We start from the raw sequence: 24,709 nt of genomic DNA on the forward strand, positions 1-24,709 counted from the left end.
AATATATTTGACTAAACAACCAAATGTGTTTTTTTTTTTTAAAAAAAAGAATAAAACCCAAACAAGCCGTAGAACTGATTAAACCACTTTCCTCAAAAACATTACTTCTTGGAGATATCATTTGCTGTGTGGTACTGTGTGCTTTATTAATATGTAGATAGTATGCACTAGCTCGTACATTTGTGTACCGCTCGGCAGGAATGGGATCTGTGTATGGTGAACTATGCATATAGTGACAGGTTTCAGAGTAGCAGCCGTGTTAGTCTGTATTCGCAAAAAGAAAAGGAGGACTTGTGGCACCTTAGAGACTAACCAATTTATTCGAGCATAAGCTTTTGTGAGCTACAGCTCACTTCATCGGATGCAGCTCACGAAAGCTCATGCTCAAATAAATTGGTTAGTCTCTAAGGTGCCACTAGTACTTCTTTTCTTTATGCATAGAGTGGGCCCAATACGTTTATGTGTGAAAGACGCAGTGTGGATCTGTAATTCTGTAGGTCTGAGTGTCTTGGGCTCTGTGTATAGGTGTCTGGCTCTGTGTGGTTTCCTATTTCAAGTATCTTTGACAGAGGGGTTTGGAAATTTTGATGAACTTTTTTTTGCTTTTCGTTCTCTTTCCGTTCTGGCTGGCCACGCTTGAGTGGAGTAGCCAAAACTTTTGAAAATTTTAAATATTGACAGAAAGTGTTCATAGAAAGCCACCCCCCCGCAGTGGAGCCTTCCTGGCTTGGGGTGGGGCTGCTGTGGAGCTACAGGGCTGGGCGTGTGTGTGTGTATGTCCCTGTCCCTGTCTCTGTAGGGCTGGGGCTGTAGCTCTGTCTGTGCTGCTTGCTGCCTCAGGAGCTGAGGGCAGTTTCCCTGGGACACTGCGGGCCTGTCAGTCTGTGGGTGGGTCGCTCCCCCCTCCTCCTCCCCCTCCCGCTCCCTGCGGCGGAGCGCGGAGCGCATCGAGCGCATCCACTCGCTCGGCGCTCGGCTCGGCAGCCCCGGCAGCCCCAGCCCCGTCCCCCGCCATTTCAGCCCGGCACGGAGAGGCAGAGGGACGCGAGCGGCCGCGGCGGGGACGAGCAGCCGCCCCGCAGCCCGGACAGCGCCAGGCAGGTGCGGGGACCTGGCGGGGGGTGGGGTGGCGGGAACGGGCGGGCGGAGGCCGTGTGGAGCCGGGACCCCGGACCCTCCAGCGGGACCTGGGGCGGAGAGACTCGCCAGCGCCGCCGCCCTGCCCGGCCAGCGCCCCCGCCGCCGCCGCCTGGGGGGAAGCGGGGACTGGGGAGCCCAGACCTGAGGGGCCGGGCTGGAGCCTCCGCCCGCATCGAGGCGCCCCAGCCGCCTGCCCCCTCCCCCCCGTGTGCCCCTAGCGCCCGGCTCACCTGTGCCCCGGCCCCCGTCCGCCCCCTGTCCCCCCTGCGCCCCCACCTGCCCCCCATGCGCCGCCAGCTTACCTGTGCCCCCGACAGCCCCCATGTCCCCACCTGCCCCCCATGTGCCGCCAGCTTACCTGTGCCCCCGACAGCCCCCCATGTCCCCACCTGCCCCCCATGCGCCGCCAGCTTACCTGTGCCCCCGACAGCCCCCGCCCCCTTGTGCCCCCGACAGCCCCCCGTGTCCCTACCTGCCCCCCATGGGCCCCCAGCTTACCTGTGCCCCCGTCCCCTGTACCCTCACCTGCCCCCCATGCGCCGCCAGCTTACCTGTGTCCCCTCCTGCCCCCATGTGCTGCCAGCTTATCTGTGCCCCCGACAGCCCCCCATGTCCCCACCTGCCCCCCATGTGCCCCCAGCTTACCTGTGCCCCCGACAGCCCCCCGTGTCCCTACCTGCCCCCCATGGGCCCCTAGCTTACCTGTGTCCCTACCTGCCCCCCATGGGCCCCCAGCTTACCTGGCCCCCGACAGCCCCCGTGTGTCCCGACCTGCCCCCTATGTGCCGCCAGCTTAACTATGCCCCCAATAGCCCTTGTGCCCTCCTGCCCACCTGTATCCCCACCTGCCTCCCATGTGCTGCCAGTTTACCTGTGCCCCCGACACTACCTGTCCCCCCATATGTCCCCTGCACACCTGTATCCCCGCCTGCCCCCAGCATCCTGCTTACCTGTGCTCCTGACAGGTCCTGGCCACTGTGTGCTCCCTGCCCACTTGTATCCCCTGCTGCCCCCTGTGTGTCCTGCTTACCTGTATCTTCACCAACCTCCCGTGTGCCCCAATGCCCTGCTTACCTGTGCCCCTGACAGCCCCCTGCCCACCTGTATTCCCACCTTCCCCCAGTGCCCTGCTTACCTGTGCCCGTGACAGGCCCTGCCCCCCTGTGTGCTCCCTGTCCACTTCTATTCCCTGCTGCCCCCATGTGTTGTCCTGCCCATCTGCCTCCCGTGTGCCCCTAAAGCTCTGATTACCTGTGTCCCTGACAGCTGCTGCCCACCTGCCCCCCCTTGTGTGTCCTCTGCTCTCTGTATGCCCCTAGTGTCTGGCTTACCTGCCTCCCATGTGCTCCCTGCCCACCCTTGTGCCCCCAACACCCTGCTTACCTATGCCAATGACAGTCCCTGCCCCCTTCATCCCCTTCCCCCCCATTTGCCACCAGCTTACCTGTGCCCCTGACAGCCCCCCATGAACCTCCTGCACACTTGTACCTCCTGCACCCTGTGAACTCCCAACAGCCCCTGCCCCTGTATGCCACCAGCCCCCTGCACACCTATACCCCCTGTGCCTCCTGCCCCCTGGTTGTGCCTAGCTGCCTGTGTACCTGTGCCCCTAACAGCCCCTACCCCTGTGTACTTCCAGCCCTCATGCACACCTGTGCCCCCCATATACCCACTGTACACCTATACTCCCAACAGCTTCCATGTGCCCCCGGCCCACCTATATCCACCACAGCTAGGGTTGCCAACCCTCCAGGATTGCCCTGGAGTCTCCAGGAATTCTTTAATTAAAAGACTGTCATGTGATGAAACCTCCAGGAATACAGCCAACCAGAATTGGCAACCCTATCTACAATCCTTGCTTCCTCCACCTTTGTACACCCCGCTGTGACCCCAGCTGCCTCTGCCCGCTACACCCCCAACAGTCCCTGCTCCACATGTGCCCCCAAGAGCCATTATCCCATATCCCCCCACCTTCCCCTGCCCCCAAAGCACTATAACTTGCAAGAGTCTCTACTCTGTATGCCCCATGCCTCACCTGCCCCTACGCCTCCCTACCCTTCCCAAGAGCCGCTATCACTCTCTATATCCCAGCCTCCTCTGCATCCTCTAGACCACAATGCTCTCTATACCCCCTGAGTACTCCAGCCTCCTCTGCACCCTATACTGCATGGGAACCCGTACCTTCTGTATATCCCAACTTCTGATCCCTACACCTGATGGCCTCTGAGGGCCTCTACTCCATCTATACCCTTATCCTCGTCTGACTTTACATCCCCGTGTCCTCCTGAGAGCCCCCAGCCAGTGGCGACAAGTTATATGGGACTGTGGTGCCCGAGCTCCAGGAATATTCAGGGCCTGGGGGCCTGTCTCCACCAATGTTTGGGGCTGGGTCTCTTCCCCCAGCGCCGCGTGCCTCCCCCGGAGCATCTCCCGGCCCTGCCTGTCACCCTATGGCGATTTAAAAGGGCCAGGAGCCCCCCAGCTGCTGCCGCCACCACCAGCACGGCTAAGGTGACTTCCTGCCCGCCCTTGCTCCACGCCACTCCTGCAAGCAGCCGGCACGTCCCTGTGGCCCCATGGGGATGTGTGTCTGTGTGCTGCCCTCGCCCTGAGCGCTGACTCTGCATCTCCCATTGACCGGGAACTGTGGCCAATGGGAGCTGCAGGGGCGGTCCCTGTGGGCAGCGGCACATGGAGCCCCCCATACCATCCTGCCTAGGAGCCACTGCCAGAGGGTGTGCCGGTTGCTTTCGAGAGCTGCCTGAGGGTAAGTGTCGCACCCCTCACCCTCTCCTGCACCCCTGCCCCAGCCCAGAGCCTGCCCACAAACTCCCTCTGAGCCCGCACCTCAACCCCTTGCCCCAGCCCAGAGCCTGCACCCCAAACCTCCTCCCGCACCCAAACTCCCTCCCAGAGCCTGCACCCCACACCTCCTGCCACAGCCCAGAGCCAGCACCCCTCCCGCACCCAAACTCCCTCCCAGAGCCTTAGGTGGTGGTGTGGGGGGCAGAGGGATTTTGACCAGTTCTGGGCACCAGAAAAAATTATACAAACCTGCTGCTCCTGGCCCCAGCATCTCTGTATATTCCCTGAGAGCTCCTACACCCATCCATATGTTTAGCTTCCTGCTCCCCTACAGCCCTCTATACTCTAGACCGGGGTGGGCAAACTTGGCCACATCTGGGTATGGAAATTGTATGGCAGGCCATGAATGCTCACGGTTCCTGGCTAATGGGAGCTGCGGGGGCGGGGCAGGGGCAGTATGCGGAGCCCCTTGGCTGCTCCTACGTGTAGGAGCCAGAGGGGGGACATGCCGCTGCTTCTGGGAGCCGCAGGGAGCCCCGGCATGTGCGGAGCAGGGCAAGCCCCCAACCCTGCTCCCCGGCTGGAGCACAAGGGCTGGATTAAAACGTCTGAAGGGCCAGATGCAGTCCCCTTCCTTTCTCTGCCGCTCTCTCTGTCCCATGGTTATGTCTTTTGGCTCTCCTCTCTGCCCCACCTCCCTCTTCAGGCAGATAGTGATTTTGCTGCCTCTGAGAGGAGGAGGAGGTGGTGCTGCAGGAAGGACAGGTGGAAACGCCCTCCGCCTCTTGAGCGTGAGCCAGACACCAGCCCACATGACTGGATCCCACCAATATTATGCTGTCAAATTCCACCCCTCCCCCACAAAATAATCACCGTATGCACAAATAAATAGTGGGATTCCCAGCTCTAAGTATAAGGAATATAAAGAGCCGGAGGAGCAAAGATGTTACAGAAAATTTTGGCTGCCATGCTTTTCTGTCCTAGCCTGTCACTTTCCTCCTGACAGGCTTTGCATCTCACTCAAGAATTTACTTGCTACTATATCATTATTTGTATAACAGAATTGGCTATAATGGGCAAAGACTATTCTGGTAATTTATGACAACCATACAATAGTATATTATTGGATGTCCCTTATATAATAATAGTATACTACTCTTGCCCAGAAAAAAAAATCTGTGAAGGTGAATCTGACAGGTGAGCCCTGGTGTTCAGTTTTTTTGATAATAAAATGTTTTAAAGGGTTGTGTTCATATTTTAATATTAAAACTTTATATAGTTTGCTGCTCTCTTGGTAGTATTTAGCCACTTTGTAACTTCCCAGTGAATCAGTAGTGACCCTCCATTTTTAATAATCAACTTCATTCTGAGGCTTTGCCCTTTTGAGTGCTTCATGGGTTATTTTATATTATTATAGTCATAACTCCTGATATCCAACAACTTGCTATGTCACTGCTCAAAATGGAGAGGTCTTGGTGGTAGTGGCTTTGCTCTGCAGCATTTGTTTTTTTCTAATGTGTGTTTCTGATCTGACAATGTTTACACCAATTTATCTTTAAGATTTGAGGGAACAGCATCCTAAATCTCTTACATTTTGTGAAAAGAACTGATCAGAATATCAAATAAAATATTGCATATTATAACCTATAAAAACAGATTTTTTTTACTTTCCTGAGTTCTATGTAATGGTTTTCACAATTAAAGTTAGTTTCAGTTTGCGTTCAATAACTTGTGGCACAATACCTGCACCAAAACTTTTACAACTTTTGACACTCAGAAATAGCATCCCCTTTTCAAAAGATTTTTTTTGTGTGTGCGCTAGCAAGAGAATGGTTTTCCCTTTCTTTAAACACCTCAGTAAAGGAACTGGGGGATGACTTAACATGTAATTGAAACCTGACTCTCTCTCTCTCTCTCTCTCTCATGCTTAATCTTGACTTCTTTGTTACTAGGTCTGCTGAAAATGACGGAATATAAACTTGTCGTTGTTGGAGCTGGTGGTGTAGGCAAGAGTGCCTTGACAATACAGCTAATTCAGAATCATTTTGTGGATGAATATGATCCTACAATAGAGGTAAACAATTTAATTTTAATAACGTATACAAGTTCTTTTGACGAGAGAGGCAGATGTTGATTTTGTGGCTTGTATTGCTGTATTTTTCTATGAAATGTCTTTTCTATAACCTTTTGATTTGTATTTTGTTTAAATGATGCTATAATAGTGACCAATATTTATAGCTTGTTTTAAAGACATTTTAGATATCCGGCAGATATTCAAAGTGCTATTCTAAGCTCAATGGACTGTCATTCCATAGTGGTGTTACAAAATCAAAAGGTAATATCCTGAAAATATACTTTGATCACCTGAAGATTGGTTCTGGGTACTAGATCTAATTTAAAAAAACCCAGTAAACTAGGGGTGTGTGTGTGTGCGCGCACCCCTGCGTGTCTTAAATTGAGAGAGAGAGAGAGAGAAGTGCACAAAATTAGCATAGCATTTGAGACTTTTCTCATAATTCTTATAAAAGAAACTTACCTCTGAAGTTGCAAGTCTCATAACTTGAATTGATAATTAAACCGTCACATCAGAGGATTGTTTAGGTGCCCAGGACTTAAAATAACAGGGCAGTTCTACATTAAAAGTTATGGTGTGTAACCAGAACTAAATGGAGAAGTTTACGGTGCCTATTGCTACTATCCATCAATAATAGTGTTAGTACTTCTAGGAACACCAATCATTCAGAATGTTAACATGTAATGTTCCCCAGAAAAGTGTAAACTTCCTAGAAGATTTGACTAATGAAATTTTTGTATTATAGGAAGTTTGCAAACTAGTTGCACAGGATTACCTCAACATTATGTTGTAGTCCACAGTTGTGGAAATCATTGGTGTAATGTTTTGAAGGAAACAACTGCAGTTTTTACCTACATAAACATCTTTTCACTTATCACAATAGCATTCCTCTAAAGGTTACTTTGATAAATACTTGTCTGAATGGATGTCCTAGATACTGTTTTTGCCTGTTAGTTTGTAAGACCGTTAGGGCAGGGACCTGACAAATGGATTACATGGTCACAGCACCATAAAATAAAAATAAATCATGTAGCTGAGGTTGTAGGCAAGGAATCATTTAGAATGGCAAGTGGCACCCCAAGGAAAGCTCTTACATTGGATGTTACATGTCTGCTTTCCTGCAACTGGATCTGCAAGGGCAGAGCCCCATTCTAATGAACAGGGTTGCTTAAATGTGCTGTTTGCACAGATCCATTTGTGGGCTCACGGCCTAAGTCAAAGAGCTCTAGCCATAAAGATATTAAGTGTTTTTGTAAACACACAGTGAGGAAGAATATAGGTTATAAATTTGCCTTGCTTTAGTAGATGATACTTGCACAATGCCAATAGCATTATTTTCACTGTTATGGTATCGTTGTCTCATTGCCACTTTGTGTTAATGTTGTTGTTGCTGTAACATTCATTGATTGCTTCTCCTTGGAAGAATAAATATTACACTTGTAAAAGAGTGAAATGTTTGTTTCCATAATTACTCAGACATTTGAAATCATTAGTGTGGCTAAAGGGGGTATCTACAACACCTGTAACATTTATGTATTGTGAAAGAAGATAGTGGGGAAGGGGAAAATATTTATTGCCTGTCAGCAGATGCATTATGAATAAGTATCTCTGTAAAATTACTTTTCAATCGCATATGTAAGTATTTTTGTTCTTAGAATGTATGATCTGTGGAAGGCCTCAGACCCACATAAAATCCACTTCAGGCTGGTCTACTTTCACACTTGTACCTAAACAACTAAAACTCCTTTAGGGAACAGATTTAGTTAGATCAGTGTAAGTGTGTATGTAGACCATATAAACCTATAAATATGGGCTAATATATTGAAGCAGTTTGTTTAGTGCCATCTACTGGTCAAATATTTTATCTTCTATCCAGAATGTATTGTGGCTCATTCATTTTCTGATATTTTAATAAAATATTTATGTATTTTTCAAATGTTCTTTAGAAAAAGACCGGCCATCCAAGTGGGCTATCCCTGGAATACCCAACTAAAGCTTGAAAGTTGTTCAGGGTGGGATTTCCAAAATCTCCTATGTGATTTATGAACTCAAGAAGTCTGAACTGCTTTCAAAAAAATTTACCCTGTGTTTCTAAATCACTTAGGCATTCTTGAAAATTCCATCCTAATTAAATAACGTTTTAGAACGGCTCATATTAACTTGTGTATAGAGTCCTTTCATAAAGGTATAAATAGAGAATTTTTTATCAAGTGTCTGACACAGACAAGGATCAGTTAATAGTGATTTTTTTCCCTTAAATTACATACAGTACACAAATGTGGAAAATCTCAGCATTGTCGCTGACAACAGTGGAGGTGTTTGCCATTAGCACAAATCACATTGAGTTTAGGGCTTCTGAAAGACCAGTGATAACAAATTAAGTAATTAGTGTAATGGAAATAAAGGCTTTTGATGTAAATTACAGAATCTAGTTTTCAGGAAAAAATTACAACTGACTTCTGGAGTGGTTTTTGTGTTTTATTTTTTATTTATTTATTTTAAAGTTATGACTGCTACTCTGGGTTTCCGTTTCTTACTTGAGTGATGTATTTTTGTGCTGGGTCCTGGGGCATCACTGCTGTCTATTTCCCCTTCACTTGTGTGTTTACTCTAATCCACAGTGGCACTATTTGGCCTTCTCTAAATTCCAATCTGTCTCTCCCTCAGAGAGCGAGCATGTAACTCCGCTTTCGTTGCTGGTTGGAGTGTGCACAGTAAAAGGGCACTTTCTGGTTTTGCTATGGTGTTTTGGGGCAATGGTACAAGTCCGACGGACTAGGTGTGGAATTTTCTTTTAGAACACATAGAGGCAGTCATTTGAAGTTCTACATACAAGAGAATATCTTAACTTACATATGAATCTGTTGTGCCTTTTCTATGATGCATTTTAAATTCTTTTTTAAGAACTTCATAATTTTTTCAGAAATGGTAATACTTACAATACAATACTTATCTACTGGGTACATATAGACAGCTAGTCCACGTTACATCTAGGCACTCACAAAACTTAACGATCTGAGATTTTTTCATAAAATGGCAAATTATAAATATGAAAACTTATTTATATCAACTTATTAATTTTACTTTTATCTAGGGGCATTTCTTCTTCCCTTCCTCGAATATTTACAGATGGGGGAGAGAGATTTCAAACTTTAAATTATTCTCTAGAATTATCTCTGTTCTTATTCCCTCTACCACCTCAAATCCTGTTTCTGGTCATGGTAGATGAGGTTTCCTTTCATTTTTGGGAGCAAGGACTTTTGCATTTGGTTGTCTTGTCTGTTGCTGGAGGGCTTAGCTCCTCCAAGCACTTCTTGTTTCTATGGTAAAGATGCAGTGCTACACTATAGTGTAGTATCCCGCTGGGGAGGGAGAGAGTTAATTTCTCATAAGGTCCAAGTCTGTAGTAGACTGCTCAATGGGAGGAGTGGAGAGTGTGCCTTTTAGATGCGAGAGTGGTCTTCAGAGTTGTCCCTGAAGAGTTGATCTGGCCAGGAGCTTAGGGTACCCATTCACCAGACTGGACTCCTTTCCGCATGCCTCCTTCACATGGAGTACATATGCAGGTGTGCTGTACATTGGGGATAGAAGGCAGTCTGACGCTACTCACTTGCCACCGATCTCCAAGTGGCTAGGCATGGACTGAAAAGCTAAAAGTCCCCTTTGGGCTCCGAGTGAAGAAGTCGTTTGGCCCTACGTGTGTCTTCTGTTTTGGAGGATGATAAGGGTTTGATCCTAAGCCTATTGAAGTTGGTTGGTCGGGGAGAGAACTCCCATTGACTTTAATGGGCTGTGGATGGGGCCCTGAGAGTGGTGGCTTTCCTACACTTGTACATGAAATTGGAAACTGATCTAATTTGAATAAACACTTTTTTTCCCAAACTTTCTACAGAAATCTAGTCAATATTAAAAGAGTTCTTATAGAAAGAGTACTGTTGGTGTAAAAGTTTTATGATGCAGGTGTATGGAATTCAGAAATCTTAATGAACAGATGAAGTAGAAAACTGTAGCTGAACCATTTGTGAGTATAACTTGTGTTTCTAACTGTCCGTGCCTTCGTTAGAAACCCCCTATTTCAGGGACTATAATGTTTACATTAAAATAATAGGTTTGTTTTTTTTAACTGGAAAAAAAATGGCCGAGCTATTTTCCTTGACATTCATTACTTAAAGTAAGAGTGCTGGTGTAGCTATGTTGGTCACATGGAAAGTGCAAACAATGCTTTTCTCAGAAATCTAAATGTGTCATGGGTACAATGCTTCAGGAAGAATGCTAGCATTACCTTTCAGATCCTTTTATTTTCCAGTTAATATCATATCACTCTGTTCTTGTTAATACTAACCAAAATTGAAAGCGTAAGCTATTGTGCTCTATTGAGTTCTTCTTGTGAATGGGGGGGGGAGTAAGTAACAGAGAGCACCAGTTCTGGTTACAAGTGAAACAGACAGCTTGAAATGTAGCCAACTTTTAACAAATTATTTAATTTGAATATAAGAAACACCAGCTTTGCAAGGCAGTATCTTTTTCTTATTGGACCAACTTCTGTTGGTGGAAGGTACAAGTTTTTGAACTGCAGAGTTGTTCAGGTCTGGAAAGTTTCTTTCCCTTGACCTGAAAAAGAATTCTCTCTAGTTCAAAATCTTGTACCTTCCACCAGAAGTTGGTCCAAAGAAAGATGTTACCTTATCTACCTTCTCTTTGAAATAAGAGTGTTTTTTCTTTTTGTATAGCTCAGCTTTGCAGTTTTGCCTCCTTTGGAGAAGTAGGGAGATTTGAAGGCCCGACAGTGCACATTTGGTCATCACGAATGTTGTTTTCTCATGGAGAAATAATAGAATAGAGAAAGAACTAAGGATTTTTTTTTCTTTTGATATGATCAGTAAAGTGCCAAAGGTGGGGCTTGTGCTTTATCATTAGCTTGGTGATGAAACTAATGGCAGAACATGGCAACTCTGCCTTTCAATTTAATGGGAACTGAGCACTGGACTCTGGATGTCCTTTTAACATTCCACAACAGGAAAAAAGTGTTAAGGTTAACTTTACATTTCCTGGGGCTTGTAGGTTTGTTGCAACCTTATCAATATTTAAACAGTGTTTATGTATTTTTTTAAAGTAGATGTACTACTACTTACTTTGGCACTTAACTTTGCACTTAAGCAAAATATTTCCAAAGTGATGTGAGAGGTGAACTTTATCTTAAAGGGACACAGTCAACTTAAAGTCACATTTGTACCTAAATTATTTTATGTGGTATTGTTACAAATATCTTCTAGGATCAAGATAAGTAAGAGATGAGACTTTTTTTCCCCCAGTTCATTCACTTTGAGTATTTGGGATTTTGTGATTGTGTAGAATACTTACCTTACCTTATACAAACAGTCATTTCCCTCTCATTTGTGTTGGTTTTTCATACATCAATAGGGAAGAGAAAAAAACACTTTAAAGTGGGAAAACATATGTAAAACTGTAAAAGTTGGTAGGGGGCACCAGGAGCAGGTGTAATACCTAAAACTAGTTTAAATTATTAGAACTTAAATAATTTGTTAAAAGTTGGCTAGAATTCAAGCTGTCTGTTTCACTTGTAACCAGAACTGATGCTCTCTGTTACTTTTCCCCCCTCATTCACAAGAAGAACTCAATAGAGCACAATAGCTTAAGCTTTCAATTTTGGTTAGTATTAACAAGAACAGAGTGATATGATATTAACTGGAAAATAAAAGGATCTGAAAGGTAATGCTGGGATTTCTTCCTGAAGCATTGTACCCATGACACATTTAGATTTCTGAGAAAAGCATTGTTTTCACTTTCCATGGATATATCATGCCTCTGTTTTAGTATTCTGTAGTGATAGATATTGCTGTAAAATGCTCTATGCATATAATATTTACCGAAACATAGCAGTTTGTATACAAAAGTAATGTGCTCACTTATACTATCACTGAACCTTTAATAAACTCAGAGCTGGTAGGTAAGGTCCCCTGGAAAGGAAATCTTTCAGGGGACAGTTCAGGGGAGCTGGCAGTTTCTCAAGGAGACAATAGTAAAGGCACAGCAGCAAACTATCCCATTGCAATGGAAAGATAGGAAGAGTAGTAAGAAACCAATATGGCTCCATCAGGAGCTCTTTAATCTGAAAATCAAAAAGAAATCCTACAAAAAGTGGAAACATGGACAAATTGCTAAGAGAGTACAAAAGTATAGCACAAGTATGTAGGGACAAAATCAAAAAGGTTAAGAACGAAATGAATGACACCTAGCAAGTGACATAAAAGGTAATAGGAGGCTCTATATATACATTTAAGAGAAAGACAAAGTAAAGTGTAAGTCCTCTACTTAGTGGGGAAGGAGAGCTAATAACTGATGTCAAGAACGCTGAGGTGTTTAATGCCTATTTTGCTTCAGTCTTCACTAAAAAGGTTAATGGTGACCAGATACTCAAGACAATATTAACAACAAGGGGGAAGGAACACAGGCCAAAATAGGGAAAGAAGATGTTAAAGAATATTTACATAAATTAGATGTATTCAGGTTAGCAGGGTCTGATTAAATTCATGGTAGGGTATTTCAGGAACTAGTTGAAGTAATCTCAGAACCATTAGCAATTATCTTCAAGAATTCATAGAGGTGGGTGAGGGCCAGGAGAATTGGAGAAGGGCAAACATGGCACCTATCTTTTAAAGGGGGACCAAAGAGGACCTGAGGAATTCTAAACCAGCCAGTTTAACTTGAATAACTAGAAAGATACTTTTCAGAGTAACAGCCGTGTTAGTCTGTATTCGCAAAAAGAAAAGGAGTACTTGTGGCACCTTAGAGACTAACCAATTTATTTGAGCATAAGCTTTCATGAGCTACAGCTCACTCTAAGGTGACACAAGTACTCCTTTTCTTTTTAGAAAGATACTAAAACAAATTATTAAACACTCAATTTGTAAGCACTTACAGGATAATAGAGATATAAGGAATAGCCAGCATGGATTTGTCAGAACAAATTATGTCAAACCAATCTCATTTCACAGGGTTATTGGCCTAGACTGAGGATGAGGGGAAAACAGTAGACGTGATATATCTTGATTTTTTTTGTAAGGCTTTTGACAGTCTCACAATCCAGTTTCACATGCAAACTAGAGAAATGTGATCTAGATGAAATTACTCTAAGATGGGAGCCCAATTGGTTGAGACAGTATTCAGAGTAATCAGTGGTTCTCTGTTAAACTGAAAGGGAGTAAGGGAGTATCTATTTGGGTCAGCCCTGGGTCCAGTACTAGTCAATGACTTGAATAATGCAATGGGAAGTATGCTTATAAAATTTGCATATGATTCTAAACTGGTAGAGGTTGCAAGCACTTTGGAAGATAAGATTAAATTCAAAATCGGAGATTTGGTCTGAAATCAACGAAGTGAAATTCAAGATAAACAGGTGTAAAGTACTACACGTAGGAAGGAAAAATCAAATATGTAACTACAAAATGGGAATAACTAGCTAGGTAATGGCACCACTGATAAGAATCTAGGGATTATAGTGAATAACAAATTGAATATGAATTAATGTGATGCAGGTGTGAACAAGGCTAATATTCTGGGGTGTATTAACTGGAGTATCGTATGCAAGATGGAGGAGTATCATATGTCCCACTCTACTTGGCACTGGTGAGGTTTCAGCTGGAGTACTGTGTCCAGTTCTGGGCGCCACACTTTAGGAAAGATGTGTATAAATTGAGAGTTCAGAGGAGAGCTACAAAAATGATGAAATGTTTAGAAAACATGACTTATGTGGAAGGGTTTAAAAAAACCTGAGCATCTTTAGCCTTGAGAAGAGAAAACTGATGGAGGACCTGATGATAATCTTCAGGTATGTTAAGGTCTGTTATAAAAAGGATGGTGCTCAGGTGTTCTTCATGTCCACTGAAGATAAGACGACAAGTGATGGATATAATATGTAGCAGTGGATAGTATCTCTGCTATAAAGGTAGTTAAATTCTGGAATAGGTTTCCAAGGAAGGCTGTGGAACCCCTGTCACTGAAGGTTTTTAAGAACAAATTGGATAAACACCTGTAATGGATGGCCTAGGTTTACTTTTTCCTGACTTAGCACAGGGGTCTGGACTTGATGAACTCTCAAAGTACCTTCCAGACCTACTTTACTATGATTCTATGAAACTGTTTGAGACCTAGCATCAAAAACAAAGAATTGTTAGTGTATTCCAGCAGTTAGCTGTTACTTTCCAATGCCTGAATTCTGCTTGAGTCTTGTGTGCAGACATCAGGTACTGTAAATCCAGATTCTGGAAACTTTGAGTCAGCCATGCTGAAGTAGTCCTTTCTTACGTGTCATGGTAATTGTCAGAGTTCATATCTGAGTCACATTTTGTAACTTGTTTCTTTGTATTGTGAAAATGTAAAACTAGGCACTGACACTAAGGCTATGGCTACACTATAGTTTAAGTCAACAAGTTATGTCACTCAGGGGTGTGAATTAGCCACCCCCCAAGCGATATAACTTATGCCAATCTAAGTGCTGTTGTGGAGAGCACCACGTCAGTGGGAGAGCTTCTCCTGCCGACAGAGCTACTGCTACTTGCAGGGGCTGGAGTAATTAAGTCAACTTGAGAGCTCTCTCCTGTCGGCTTAGAGCAGTTACACTAGAGAGCTTACAGCTGCACTGATGCATCTGCGCTGCTGTAAGCTCTCGTGTAGCCATAGCTTACGTTTTTCAAAGTTTAGTATCAAAATGTCTTCAAAATTACTGGTTATTCTAATTTTCATGTTTCAGGCTGCTTAGTGGCAGAAAACAGACTTATTACCCCCAACACTAAGTGTTAGGCTCTTGCATCATTCTTAAATCTATTCTTCCTCCTCCATTGGTGTAAATTTAGGAATTGCAAATGTGTTTGCAAACTGTTTACATCTAGCTAGTTTGTGTGCTGCTGTCACAGTATTGGACATGGTTCATGGATGTTTCCTGAAAATATCCAGGGTGTGAAGATGAAATGCCTGATTTGATCACAAAGTGGCTAGACTTAAGGTAAATTAGATCCAGAAAAACCATGGGTTGCATATTTCTGCAACCCTGGTATTGATGAAAATGCAACCACTGAACTTCTGATCTGGGACTGTATCCAAATTGCAGTTATCTATAGGGCAAAAAAAAGAGGACTGCCACTTGCATCTGATGTTCTTTAGAAAACATTATACTTTATATGTTTAAGATTATGGAGGCAGAGTCTAGCAGCTGGAGCAGGGGAATGAAAATCTATATTCCTGGGTCTATTCTCCACTTTGCTGCTGGCTTGCTGTATAACCGTGATCATGTAACTTATCTTCTCTGTGCCTCAGTTTGCCCATCTGTAGAAAGGGGTGGGTAATACCTGACTCAGGGATATAGAGTCTTGCTTAATTTTGTAAAGCATTTTGAGATCATTTGTAAAGTGGAGTTATATAGGTCAAAGTCTGCCATGTTTAATTTAAAGACTTTTTTTTCTCTTCTCAGGATTCCTACAGGAAACAAGTAGTAATTGATGGAGAAACCTGTCTCTTGGATATTCTTGATACAGCAGGTCAAGAAGAGTACAGTGCAATGAGGGACCAATACATGAGAACAGGGGAGGGCTTCCTATGTGTATTTGCCATAAATAATACAAAATCATTTGAAGATATTCACCATTATAGGTAAGCTTTTTTTTTTTTTAAGTTAAACTATCATCCTGGTGACTCTCAAAAGAGAGAAATCAGCTTGCTCGTGCTCTTTTGTACCAAAAGATGGGTTTGTTTCCTACAGTTTAGTTAGTTGTGGAATAATAATATATTATTACTCCTGGGGAATTCTGCACCAAAAAAATTTAAAAATTCTGCATATTTTCATAGAATCATAGAATATCAGGGTTGGAAGGGACCCCAGAAGGTCATCTAGTCCAACCCCCTGCTCGAAGCAGGACCAATTCCCAGTTAAATCATCCCAGCCAGGGCTTTGTCAAGCCTGACCCTAAAAACCTCTAAGGAAGGAGATTCTACCACCTCCCTAGGTAACGCATTCCAGTGTTTCACCACCCTCTTAGTGAAAAAGTTTTTCCTAATATCCAATCTAAACCTCCCCCACTGCAACTTGAGACCATTATTCCTCGTTCTGTCATCTGCTACCATTGAGAACAGTTTAGAGCCATCCTCTTTGGAACCCCCTTTCAGGTAGTTGAAAGCAGCTATCAAATCCCCCCTCATTCTTCTCTTCTGCAGGCTAAACAATCCCAGCTCCCTCAGCCTCTCCTCATAACTCATGTGTTCCAGACCCCTAATCATTTTTGTTGCCCTTCGCTGGACTCTCTCCAATTTATCCACATCCTTCTTGAAGTGTGGGGCCCAAAACTGGACACAGTACTCCAGATGAGGCCTCACCAATGTCGAATAGAGGGGAACGATCACGTCCCTCGATCTGCTCGCTATGCCCCTACTTATACATCCCAAAATGCCATTGGCCTTCTTGGCAACAAGGACACACTGCTGACTCATATCCAGCTTCTCGTCCACTGTCACCCCTAGGTCCTTTTCCGCAGAACTGCTGCCTAGCCATTCGGTCCCTAGTCTGTAGCGGTGCATTGGATTCTTCCATCCTAAGTGCAGGACCCTGCACTTATCCTTATTGAACCTCATCAGATTTCTTTTGGCCCAATCCTCCAATTTGTCTAGGTCCTTCTGTATCCTATCCCTCCCCTCCAGCGTATCTACCACTCCTCCCAGTTTAGTATCATCCGCAAATTTGCTGAGAGTGCAATCCACACCATCCTCCAGATCATTTATGAAGATATTGAACAAAACCGGCCCCAGGACCGACCCTTGGGGCACTCCACTTGATACCGGCTGCCAACTAGACATGGAGCCATTGATCACTACCCGTTGAGCCCGACAATCTAGCCAGCTTTCTACCCACCTTATAGTGCATTATTGTCATTTTGACAAACAAAATGATGGATGAATCATTCCAGTTTCAGTAATTTTGGTAATTTACTTCAAAATACCTGTCAGCAAGTATGTCTGTAACAATACAGACAAAAAAAAGATTCTGGTACTTTTTTTTTTTTTTTTTTTGACAAATAGATCCCTGACTAGGCATATTAAAACAGAACTTTGAGTAATTCATTTAAACTACAATACATAAATTACCCACACCCCTCAGAAGCAGTGCAAAGTCTTGAGGGAGTCAAGGATAATGGAGTAGCTGAGAGGGAGGGAAGGAGCCTGAAGTGAACGTGGAGGGTTGTTGGGTATGGGTGGGAGAAGTGTGAAACCATTTTTTTTTTTTTTTTTTTTAAGGGGAAAGGGTAGGGATTTTTAGGGAGTTGGGGATCCTCTCCCATGCAGACCCTGGCTGATCCCAAGTCTTTCCCATTCGGTCAGGCACATCTGTCCCTGCACGCCCCCCTCCCCCCAATGTCTCTGCAGCCCCATCCGCATCCCCGTGTGGCCTTTCACCCCCACTCCCATTCAGCCCCTGGCTCAATGCTGTCAATCCACTAGCTCCTGAGCCTGTCCTCCAGTCTGTTCCTCTCCCCCCCTCCCCCCCCGCCATTCTGAATCCCAGTCTGTGATTCCACAGCAGCCCCATGTGTCCCACTCTGTCTGTCCTAACCTGGCTCTGTGGGCAGGATGCTGTGATGACCTTCTAGTCCTGGCGGAATTCTGCGCCACTAAATATCCCCCCCCCCCCCCCCAGAAAATATTTTCTGCCTGAGAAGAAAATATATTCTGCACCACTGTACGTGTGCAGAATTCATGTCTGGCACAGAATTTTTTTTTACCACATAGAAAATACATTCTGCCTGAGAAGTGCTGCAGTTCTGCCTTTTGCCCACCAGAGGCCTCTGTGGTGCCAAAACAGCCAATTGTGTTCATGTTGCTGGCTATTCTGGCTCCACAGTGGCCTCTGGTGGGCAAAAGGCAGAACTGCATCACTGAGCAGACGGGGGTTCAGAATGGCGACGGGGGAGGTGGGAAAGAAACACAATTTATTTTTTCCCTGCGAAAATACATTCTATCAGACATTAGTTCTGCACGTGTGCAGTGGTGCAAAATTCCATCAGGAGTAAATATTATAAGCAGGGCTTCAAAGCTGCTATTGCAGTTTATAAGCAATTAAATATATGCTAATCAATCCTTTAGTCATTTAGCCAGAGTATTTCCAATTTGCCACTTATGCTTGGAGCATGACACAGGGTTTTGAGTAGGTAGAAGGGAGATGGCTGAAGCCTCCTGGAAGTTCAAGAAGTAGGGCAATTTTGAAAGGTAAATAAAATGTAAAACAAATACGGAAATGAGGAGATTTCAACATTAATATCCTATTGAGATGAATGGAGGTGATCTGTATCCCTCGGGCAAATCCTGCCCACTGTGAGGCCATAGCAGGCACTCTTGGAGTTAAAGTGGAGTAGTTGTGCTCTGTATGAAAAGATATGGTGATCTACATGGGCAATGCATGACCATGGCATGAACCAAAAAACCCATCTCTGTGGGGCCTTTGTCTGTCACTGTATAGCAGGACATATGGATGAAGCCTGGGGATCTGCAACTTAGGTTTTTAAAATTTGATAACCAAATTAAAGTTATGCTTTGAAAATCTTGGCCCTAGTTGTCTATTATGACTTAATAGGATATGTAATATGACTTTCCTGATTATAGTGTCTATTTATGTATTAAAAACCTTTAAAAAGTTGCCTATCCCATAAATATATTACAAAAAACAACTTTTCCCCTATTGATGTAAACAAAAATACATACTGCTAATGTAAGGATAATTAAAATAAACACACATTAGGGTAACTATTGGTCTGTACCCTGAAGAAAAAATTAACAAATTTGGACTTTGGACCAAGAGAAGGGGAGCGGAGCACACTTCCAAAGTCAGAACCACTTCCAGAGAACACCCTGTGAGGTGCTCCCTCCCATTTATAGTGAGGATCTTCAGCTCTCATGCCTCCATCTTCCATTGATCTTAACTGTGGGAATTTGGCAGTCTCAACCAGGGTTCCCTCTAATTTTTCTCATGCATGTGCGGAATGAATTTTATGTGCACCAATATAGAGGTGATGTCTGACACATCACCTCCATATTGGTGCACATAACAAAATTCATGTGGTGGGGGTGGGGCTGAGGGGTTTGGCATGTGGGAGGGGGGCTCAGGGCTGGGGCAGAGGGTGAGAATGTGAGGGCTCCAGCTGGGAGTGCAGGCTCTGGGGTGGGGCCGGAGATGAGGGTTTGGGGTACAGGCTGCCCAGTGGTTATGGTGGGGAGAGAGGACTCCCCCCAACTCTCTCTCCCCGCAGCAGCACCTGGGCTGGAGGGAGGGGTGCCTCTCCCCTGGGCGCAGGAGGTCTGTGCCGGGGCTGAGTTGGAGGCAGGGGAGGGATGCCTCTCCCCTGGGCACGGCAAGTCCGAGGCAGGTCTGTGTTGGGGCTGGGGGAGGGGTGCCTCTCCCCACCACAGCCCTGAGCTCCTGTGTGGGGCTTACTAGGCATCTGTGTGGCCACGCAGCTTAGAGGGAACTTAAATCTCAACCCTTTCATGACTTAATACATTATCATCACCTTGAATTCAACCTAGGAACGTATTGGAAGCCGATGCAGATCACAGAGCGCTAGAGTAGTGTGCTCCCAATGTGAAAAACGGCCATGACATTCTAAGTTCACCTCTTATACTAGATTCATTTTAAGAATTGTCTCTATTTAGTCCCATGTACAGTGCATTAAGCAACCTAATCTTGTGACTTGTATAACTAGCAAGCCCACATCAGGCGAGAGAAAAAAAATAGGGCTGTCAAGCGATTTAAAAAAATTAATAGCGCTGTTAAACAACAATAGAATACCATTTATTTTAAATATTTTTGGATGTTTACTGCATTTTCATATATATTAATTTCAGTTATAACACAGAATACAAAGTGTACAGTGCTTACTTTATATTTATTTTTCATTCCAAATATTTTCACTGTAAAAAACAAAAAAAAAATGTATTTTTCAATTCACCTCATCCAGGTACTGTAGTGCAATCTCTTTCTTGTGAAAGTTGAACTTACAAATGTTGAATTATGTGTAATAAAAAAACAAAATCTGCATTCAAAAACAAAACCATGTAAAACTTTAGAGCCCACAAGTCCACTCAGTCCTACTTCTTGTTCAGCCAATCACTCAGACAAATAAGGTTGGTTACAATTTGCAGGAGATAATGCTGCCTGCTTCTTGTTCACAATGTCACCTGAAAGTGAGAACAGGCATTTGCATGGCACTGTTGTGGCTGGCGTTGCAAGATATTTATGTGCCAGATGCACTAAAGATTTGTATGTCCCTTCATGCTTTAACCACCAGCCCAGAGCGCTTCCTGTGTGGTTATAGCAGACTTATTTTTATTCTTGCTTTAACAGTGAAAAGAACATAGTGTTGTTTTTGTCCAGGTTTCCGTATTTTGAGTTATACAGTATGGCTTTCAAACCCTTCGTACAGAGATAATGCAGGGAGCACAACTGTAATTATGTAAGAAGGCTTCTTGTTATACAACCTCTCCCCAAAGAACATTAAGGGTTGAATTCTGGCATGAGTACTGTTATGTTCACACATCAGTGAATGAGCTTGTGAACTGAGATTGACAGTTCACAGAACTAAATATCTAGTAAGATAAGAAACCATAGCTTTGTTAATTAAGGAGTAAACTTCCAGACTGTCTGGGTGGGAAACAGAAATTAAATTAGTGATTGGCATTATCTGTTGAGAGTCCTTCAGCAACATCATTGTTTTGCCAAATAGTTTTAATCCAGTATTTTAAAGATGCATTCTAACTAGTATTTGAAAGAGGGAGCCACTTACTAAAGAAAGTCTCAGAGAAAAAAGTAAACCAGTGATTTAAAGAGACAAATCTTAAAATCTCCCCCTCTAGCACAGATGTCAGCAGTACTGATTTTAATACAGGCCAGCTATTGTGGGTTTTTAATAGTATTTTATTCGTTAAAAAAGCTAAGATAGTATGTGCAAAAGGATGTCAGGCAGTATAATCAGTCAGCAAAAAAAAGCTGTACAATAAAACATTGATCATAAACAATTCTTGAGAAATGTTTTCTAAATGTGGGAAGACAATAAATTGAGAGCAAGGTGGATTTGATTTAAATCACTAGTCAGGAGGACTTGATTTAATCATGGATTTCTACATAAAAGTGCATTCTTGTTGGTTGTTATAACCTTAATACATATTCTTCACAACTCAGAGATAGATGAGACCCAAACTGGGTCTCTTTTATGGCCTGCTGCCATTATAGATTTTCCCTTCTAGTGAGAGAACGGTATGATAGCTTTCAAATCAATGAACACTACACTCAGAGAGACTCAAGACTTCTGGAATATACTGCTCAAACAGTTTCACTTTTGTTTCTACTGCCTGTCCCTCCCTTCTCACATTTATCTCCAGACTTCTTCTCCTTGTCCAGATCTATACCGCCCCCAACAATCTTCTATTCATTGAACTTTTTGAAACTTTGCACGTTTAGAGAGAGGTATGGGACTGAGACTGTGCGCACAAATTTGCAGAGGGACAATAGGGTTGAGGTCTGTTATTTCTCATCTCTATATATTTATTTATTTTAAAACATTTTTGCTGTTAACAAGCATTATATCTCTGAAGACGCACATCCATTTTGAGGACTGCAAAACTAAGCATCTCTGATGGTATCTTCTAGACTTAGCACAGAGTCCCATTGGGTAGATAGAAAGATTAACCTAAATAATCTATACAGAAGCCCCTGGAACCCGATAAGATTGGGTCCCTAATCCAGGAACTATTGGAACTCGTTTACAAAACTTTTCTTAAACATTACATGAATATATTGTCTCATAATATAGAATTAGAATTTATAATCCCTATTCCATGATGAGATATCCTTGAGCTATAATGTATCTTAATTAAAACTATCTTTAGATTGCTTTTTTTCTCAAAAAGCATTTTATCAAAAAAATCCAATTTAAGTTAAAAATCCAAATTAAATAAAAACATATTTTTTTTAAATCATTGATTTTTATCCACCTTGATTGAGACCCTAACGTTGTGTCTACACTTACGGCGGTATGCAGAGTACAGACTGCATGCACAGCTAGTACAGGTATAAATAGCAGTATAGACCATGGGGCATTGCTTAGGCGAGTGGAGTACAGATACCCAGAACTTTAGGATCTGTACCCTATACAGCTCTCTACATGCCCGAGTAATGCTTCCCACGTCTACACTGCTATTGTTAGTGTAGTTTCCCACTGCTGGAGCCTTTTCCTGCCACAATGAAAGGCTTGGGCAGTGGGGAAAGATTCTGGTGGGTGGTGAGCGCTGCGTTGCACACGGGGCGGCAGGAAAGTCTTGGTGCAGGGGTGGTGCTGCAGAGAGAGGCTCTGGCAGGTGTGTTGTGGTGCAGGGCAGCGGGGAAAGTCTTGGCAGGGGAGCGGGTGGGTGCCGCTTGCAGGGTGGAGGGAAAAAACTCTGCCAGGGCAGTGGGGAAAGGCTCTGGCAGGGAGGGTCGGGTGGACGCTTTGCCTGGAGCTGCAGGGAAGGGCTCCCCGTGCCTCTCCCCACCAGACCCTTTAACTGCCACATGTATCTACATGTCAGCATGAACGCAGCCTGCTTTTCATGGCAGCAAGTAGTTAGGTGTACCCTACGTTTCACCGCAAGTGTAGGCAAGGCCATAGAAGAGGAGCAAATCAACTATGCCTTTGATGTCAGCCTTGGAAACAAATTACTTGCTCACATTGCCTGGCTAAGAAGAGGGGTGGGAAGGAGGGGACAGTTTCCTCATAAACCCTGCCACTGCTTACAAAAGCCATCACACCTCATTTACAGTTAAGAACCCTAGTAAATAGGATCTTGCAGCATATTTGAAGATCTTTTCCTACCAAATAATTGAGTTTTGATTCTCCTGTTTTGTTAATGTCTTCAGGTAGAGAGCTCAACTATTGTAAATTTAAGATAGACTTTTATGGCTTTACTATTGCACTACTCCACCAGACATGAGCAGGAGTTTTGGCTAAAAGGGACAAAGTCCCTATGGAATAAATCAAGAACACTATGTGAGCCTGTGTCTCATCCACACAAAGGCCCTTTATGCTGCTCTGGCAGTGTGAAAGGACACTAAAGTGGGGATAAAAGTAAAGCAGGTGTAGTATAAATGGAATCAGGACTCCTGTAATTTTGGCTCTTGGAGTCCCACCACTATCAATGATAACTACGTGACCAATATTTATCTCTGTTTTTAAGTTGAAATGCTAAATCTGGGGGAAAAGGCAGTAGTATCTCCTAGTTTAACTGTTATTGAAAAGTTTCAAATAATGTACACACCAAATAAAAGGACACTATGATGTAGTGTTGATCCATTTGGAAATAATAGAAATGTCTAATTGCATTTTGTTTCCTCCCCTAAAATTCTATTGTATTAACACTACTAAAAGTATTGAAATAAAATCTCTCCGTTTTATTTTAGGGAACAAATAAAAAGAGTTAAAGATTCTGAAGATGTCCCCATGGTGCTAGTAGGAAACAAATGTGACTTACCTTCCAGAACAGTAGATACAAAACAAGCTCAGGACTTAGCACGAAGTTATGGAATTCCTTTCATTGAAACATCAGCAAAAACAAGACAGGTAAAGTTCAAAACAAGCAGAATTTCTAGAATTGAATCTTGAAAGTACCAGAGCATTCAAAACTCCAGTAACTGCCAAATTTTGGTGTTAATGCGTATTTCTCTAGAGGAAAATTTGTGGTGTTTTTGCCATTCTGTGGACTCCCAGACAACTAGTACTCATTCACTGATCAATGATGCATTTCAATAGTTCAGACTTAAGGAATGAGACCCGGGCCTCTATTGCATTCAGCTACTAAGCAATAGCATATTTCTTCAAGTTTTACTTGATTTTTAATAGTTTGAGAGTGTGATTCACTTAAAAAAAAAAGATGTGAAGGACATGAATCACTTCCTTAGTGAAGGTATTCAGCAGTCAGACAATTAACCAAAGTTCTGGAGTTCTGAGTTCTCGTTCTTGGCTAGCAAAAAAGTATAATTTATGCTTAGAATCAGAATAGGGCAATTGAAGGAAGGAAGCTGTCTCAAAGGGGAATGTTGTTGCACACTGCCCAGGTGGTGGATTCATCCCTACACCATGGGTAAAACTCCTTTGGAAATCCATGTATAAATTATGCATTTTACACGTCCACAGAACGTCCGGATTAATGCAAATCATGCTATTTTGCCACTACTACCCAGTTTTCTGACCATCTTTAACTTAATGGACTAACTCACACAACCTCTAAATAGTAAAATTCACTGAGAAAAAAATTCAAGAATTCTAAATTGGATGTGCAGTAATATTTGGAGCATAAACCTATGTCAGGGTAGATTCCAAAGTCATAAAACTTTAGGACTAGAGGGTAAACTAGAAGAAGTGTCTTAAGTAAGCCAAGTGGCATACAAACTGGCTGAATAAATATAGATGTTATAATGTTCCTATCTGGGAGATCCTGCATGTGTCTCATTAACAAGACACTAGGTAGGATAAAATTGGAAAAATTAGGAAATAAACAGCAAACAAATACTGCTTTGGACTATTAATTCTGTACTATCATTTAGTGTTGTAATTTTTTGTTTTACTTTCTTAAACAATTATCTTTGTTATAGAAATCTACCTC

General features: G+C 43.4%; 1 protein-coding gene across 5 annotated transcripts in view; it reads left to right on the forward strand.

The window, feature by feature from the left end:
- The first annotated feature begins 971 nt into the window (after positions 1–971).
- Positions 972–24,709, forward strand: part of KRAS (KRAS proto-oncogene, GTPase) — a 42,893-nt gene continuing 19,155 nt past the window's right edge. For 3 of the 5 annotated variants that reach the window (XM_073317912.1, XM_073317877.1, XM_073317885.1), the window contains exons 1-4: positions 1,015–1,097; positions 5,898–6,019; positions 15,507–15,685; positions 23,508–23,667. In XM_073317912.1, coding sequence (XP_073174013.1) covers positions 5,909–6,019; positions 15,507–15,685; positions 23,508–23,667 — 450 coding nt within the window. In that variant the 5' untranslated portion in view covers positions 1,015–1,097; positions 5,898–5,908. Of the gene's footprint in view, positions 1,102–5,897; positions 6,020–15,506; positions 15,686–23,507; positions 23,668–24,709 lie in introns of all 5 variants that reach the window. The other 2 variants (XM_073317895.1, XM_073317903.1) reach the window with 2 other exon arrangements.

This window comes from Lepidochelys kempii, chromosome 1 (assembly GCF_965140265.1).
Source record: "Lepidochelys kempii isolate rLepKem1 chromosome 1, rLepKem1.hap2, whole genome shotgun sequence".
NCBI classification, from domain to species: Eukaryota; Metazoa; Chordata; order Testudines; family Cheloniidae; genus Lepidochelys; species Lepidochelys kempii.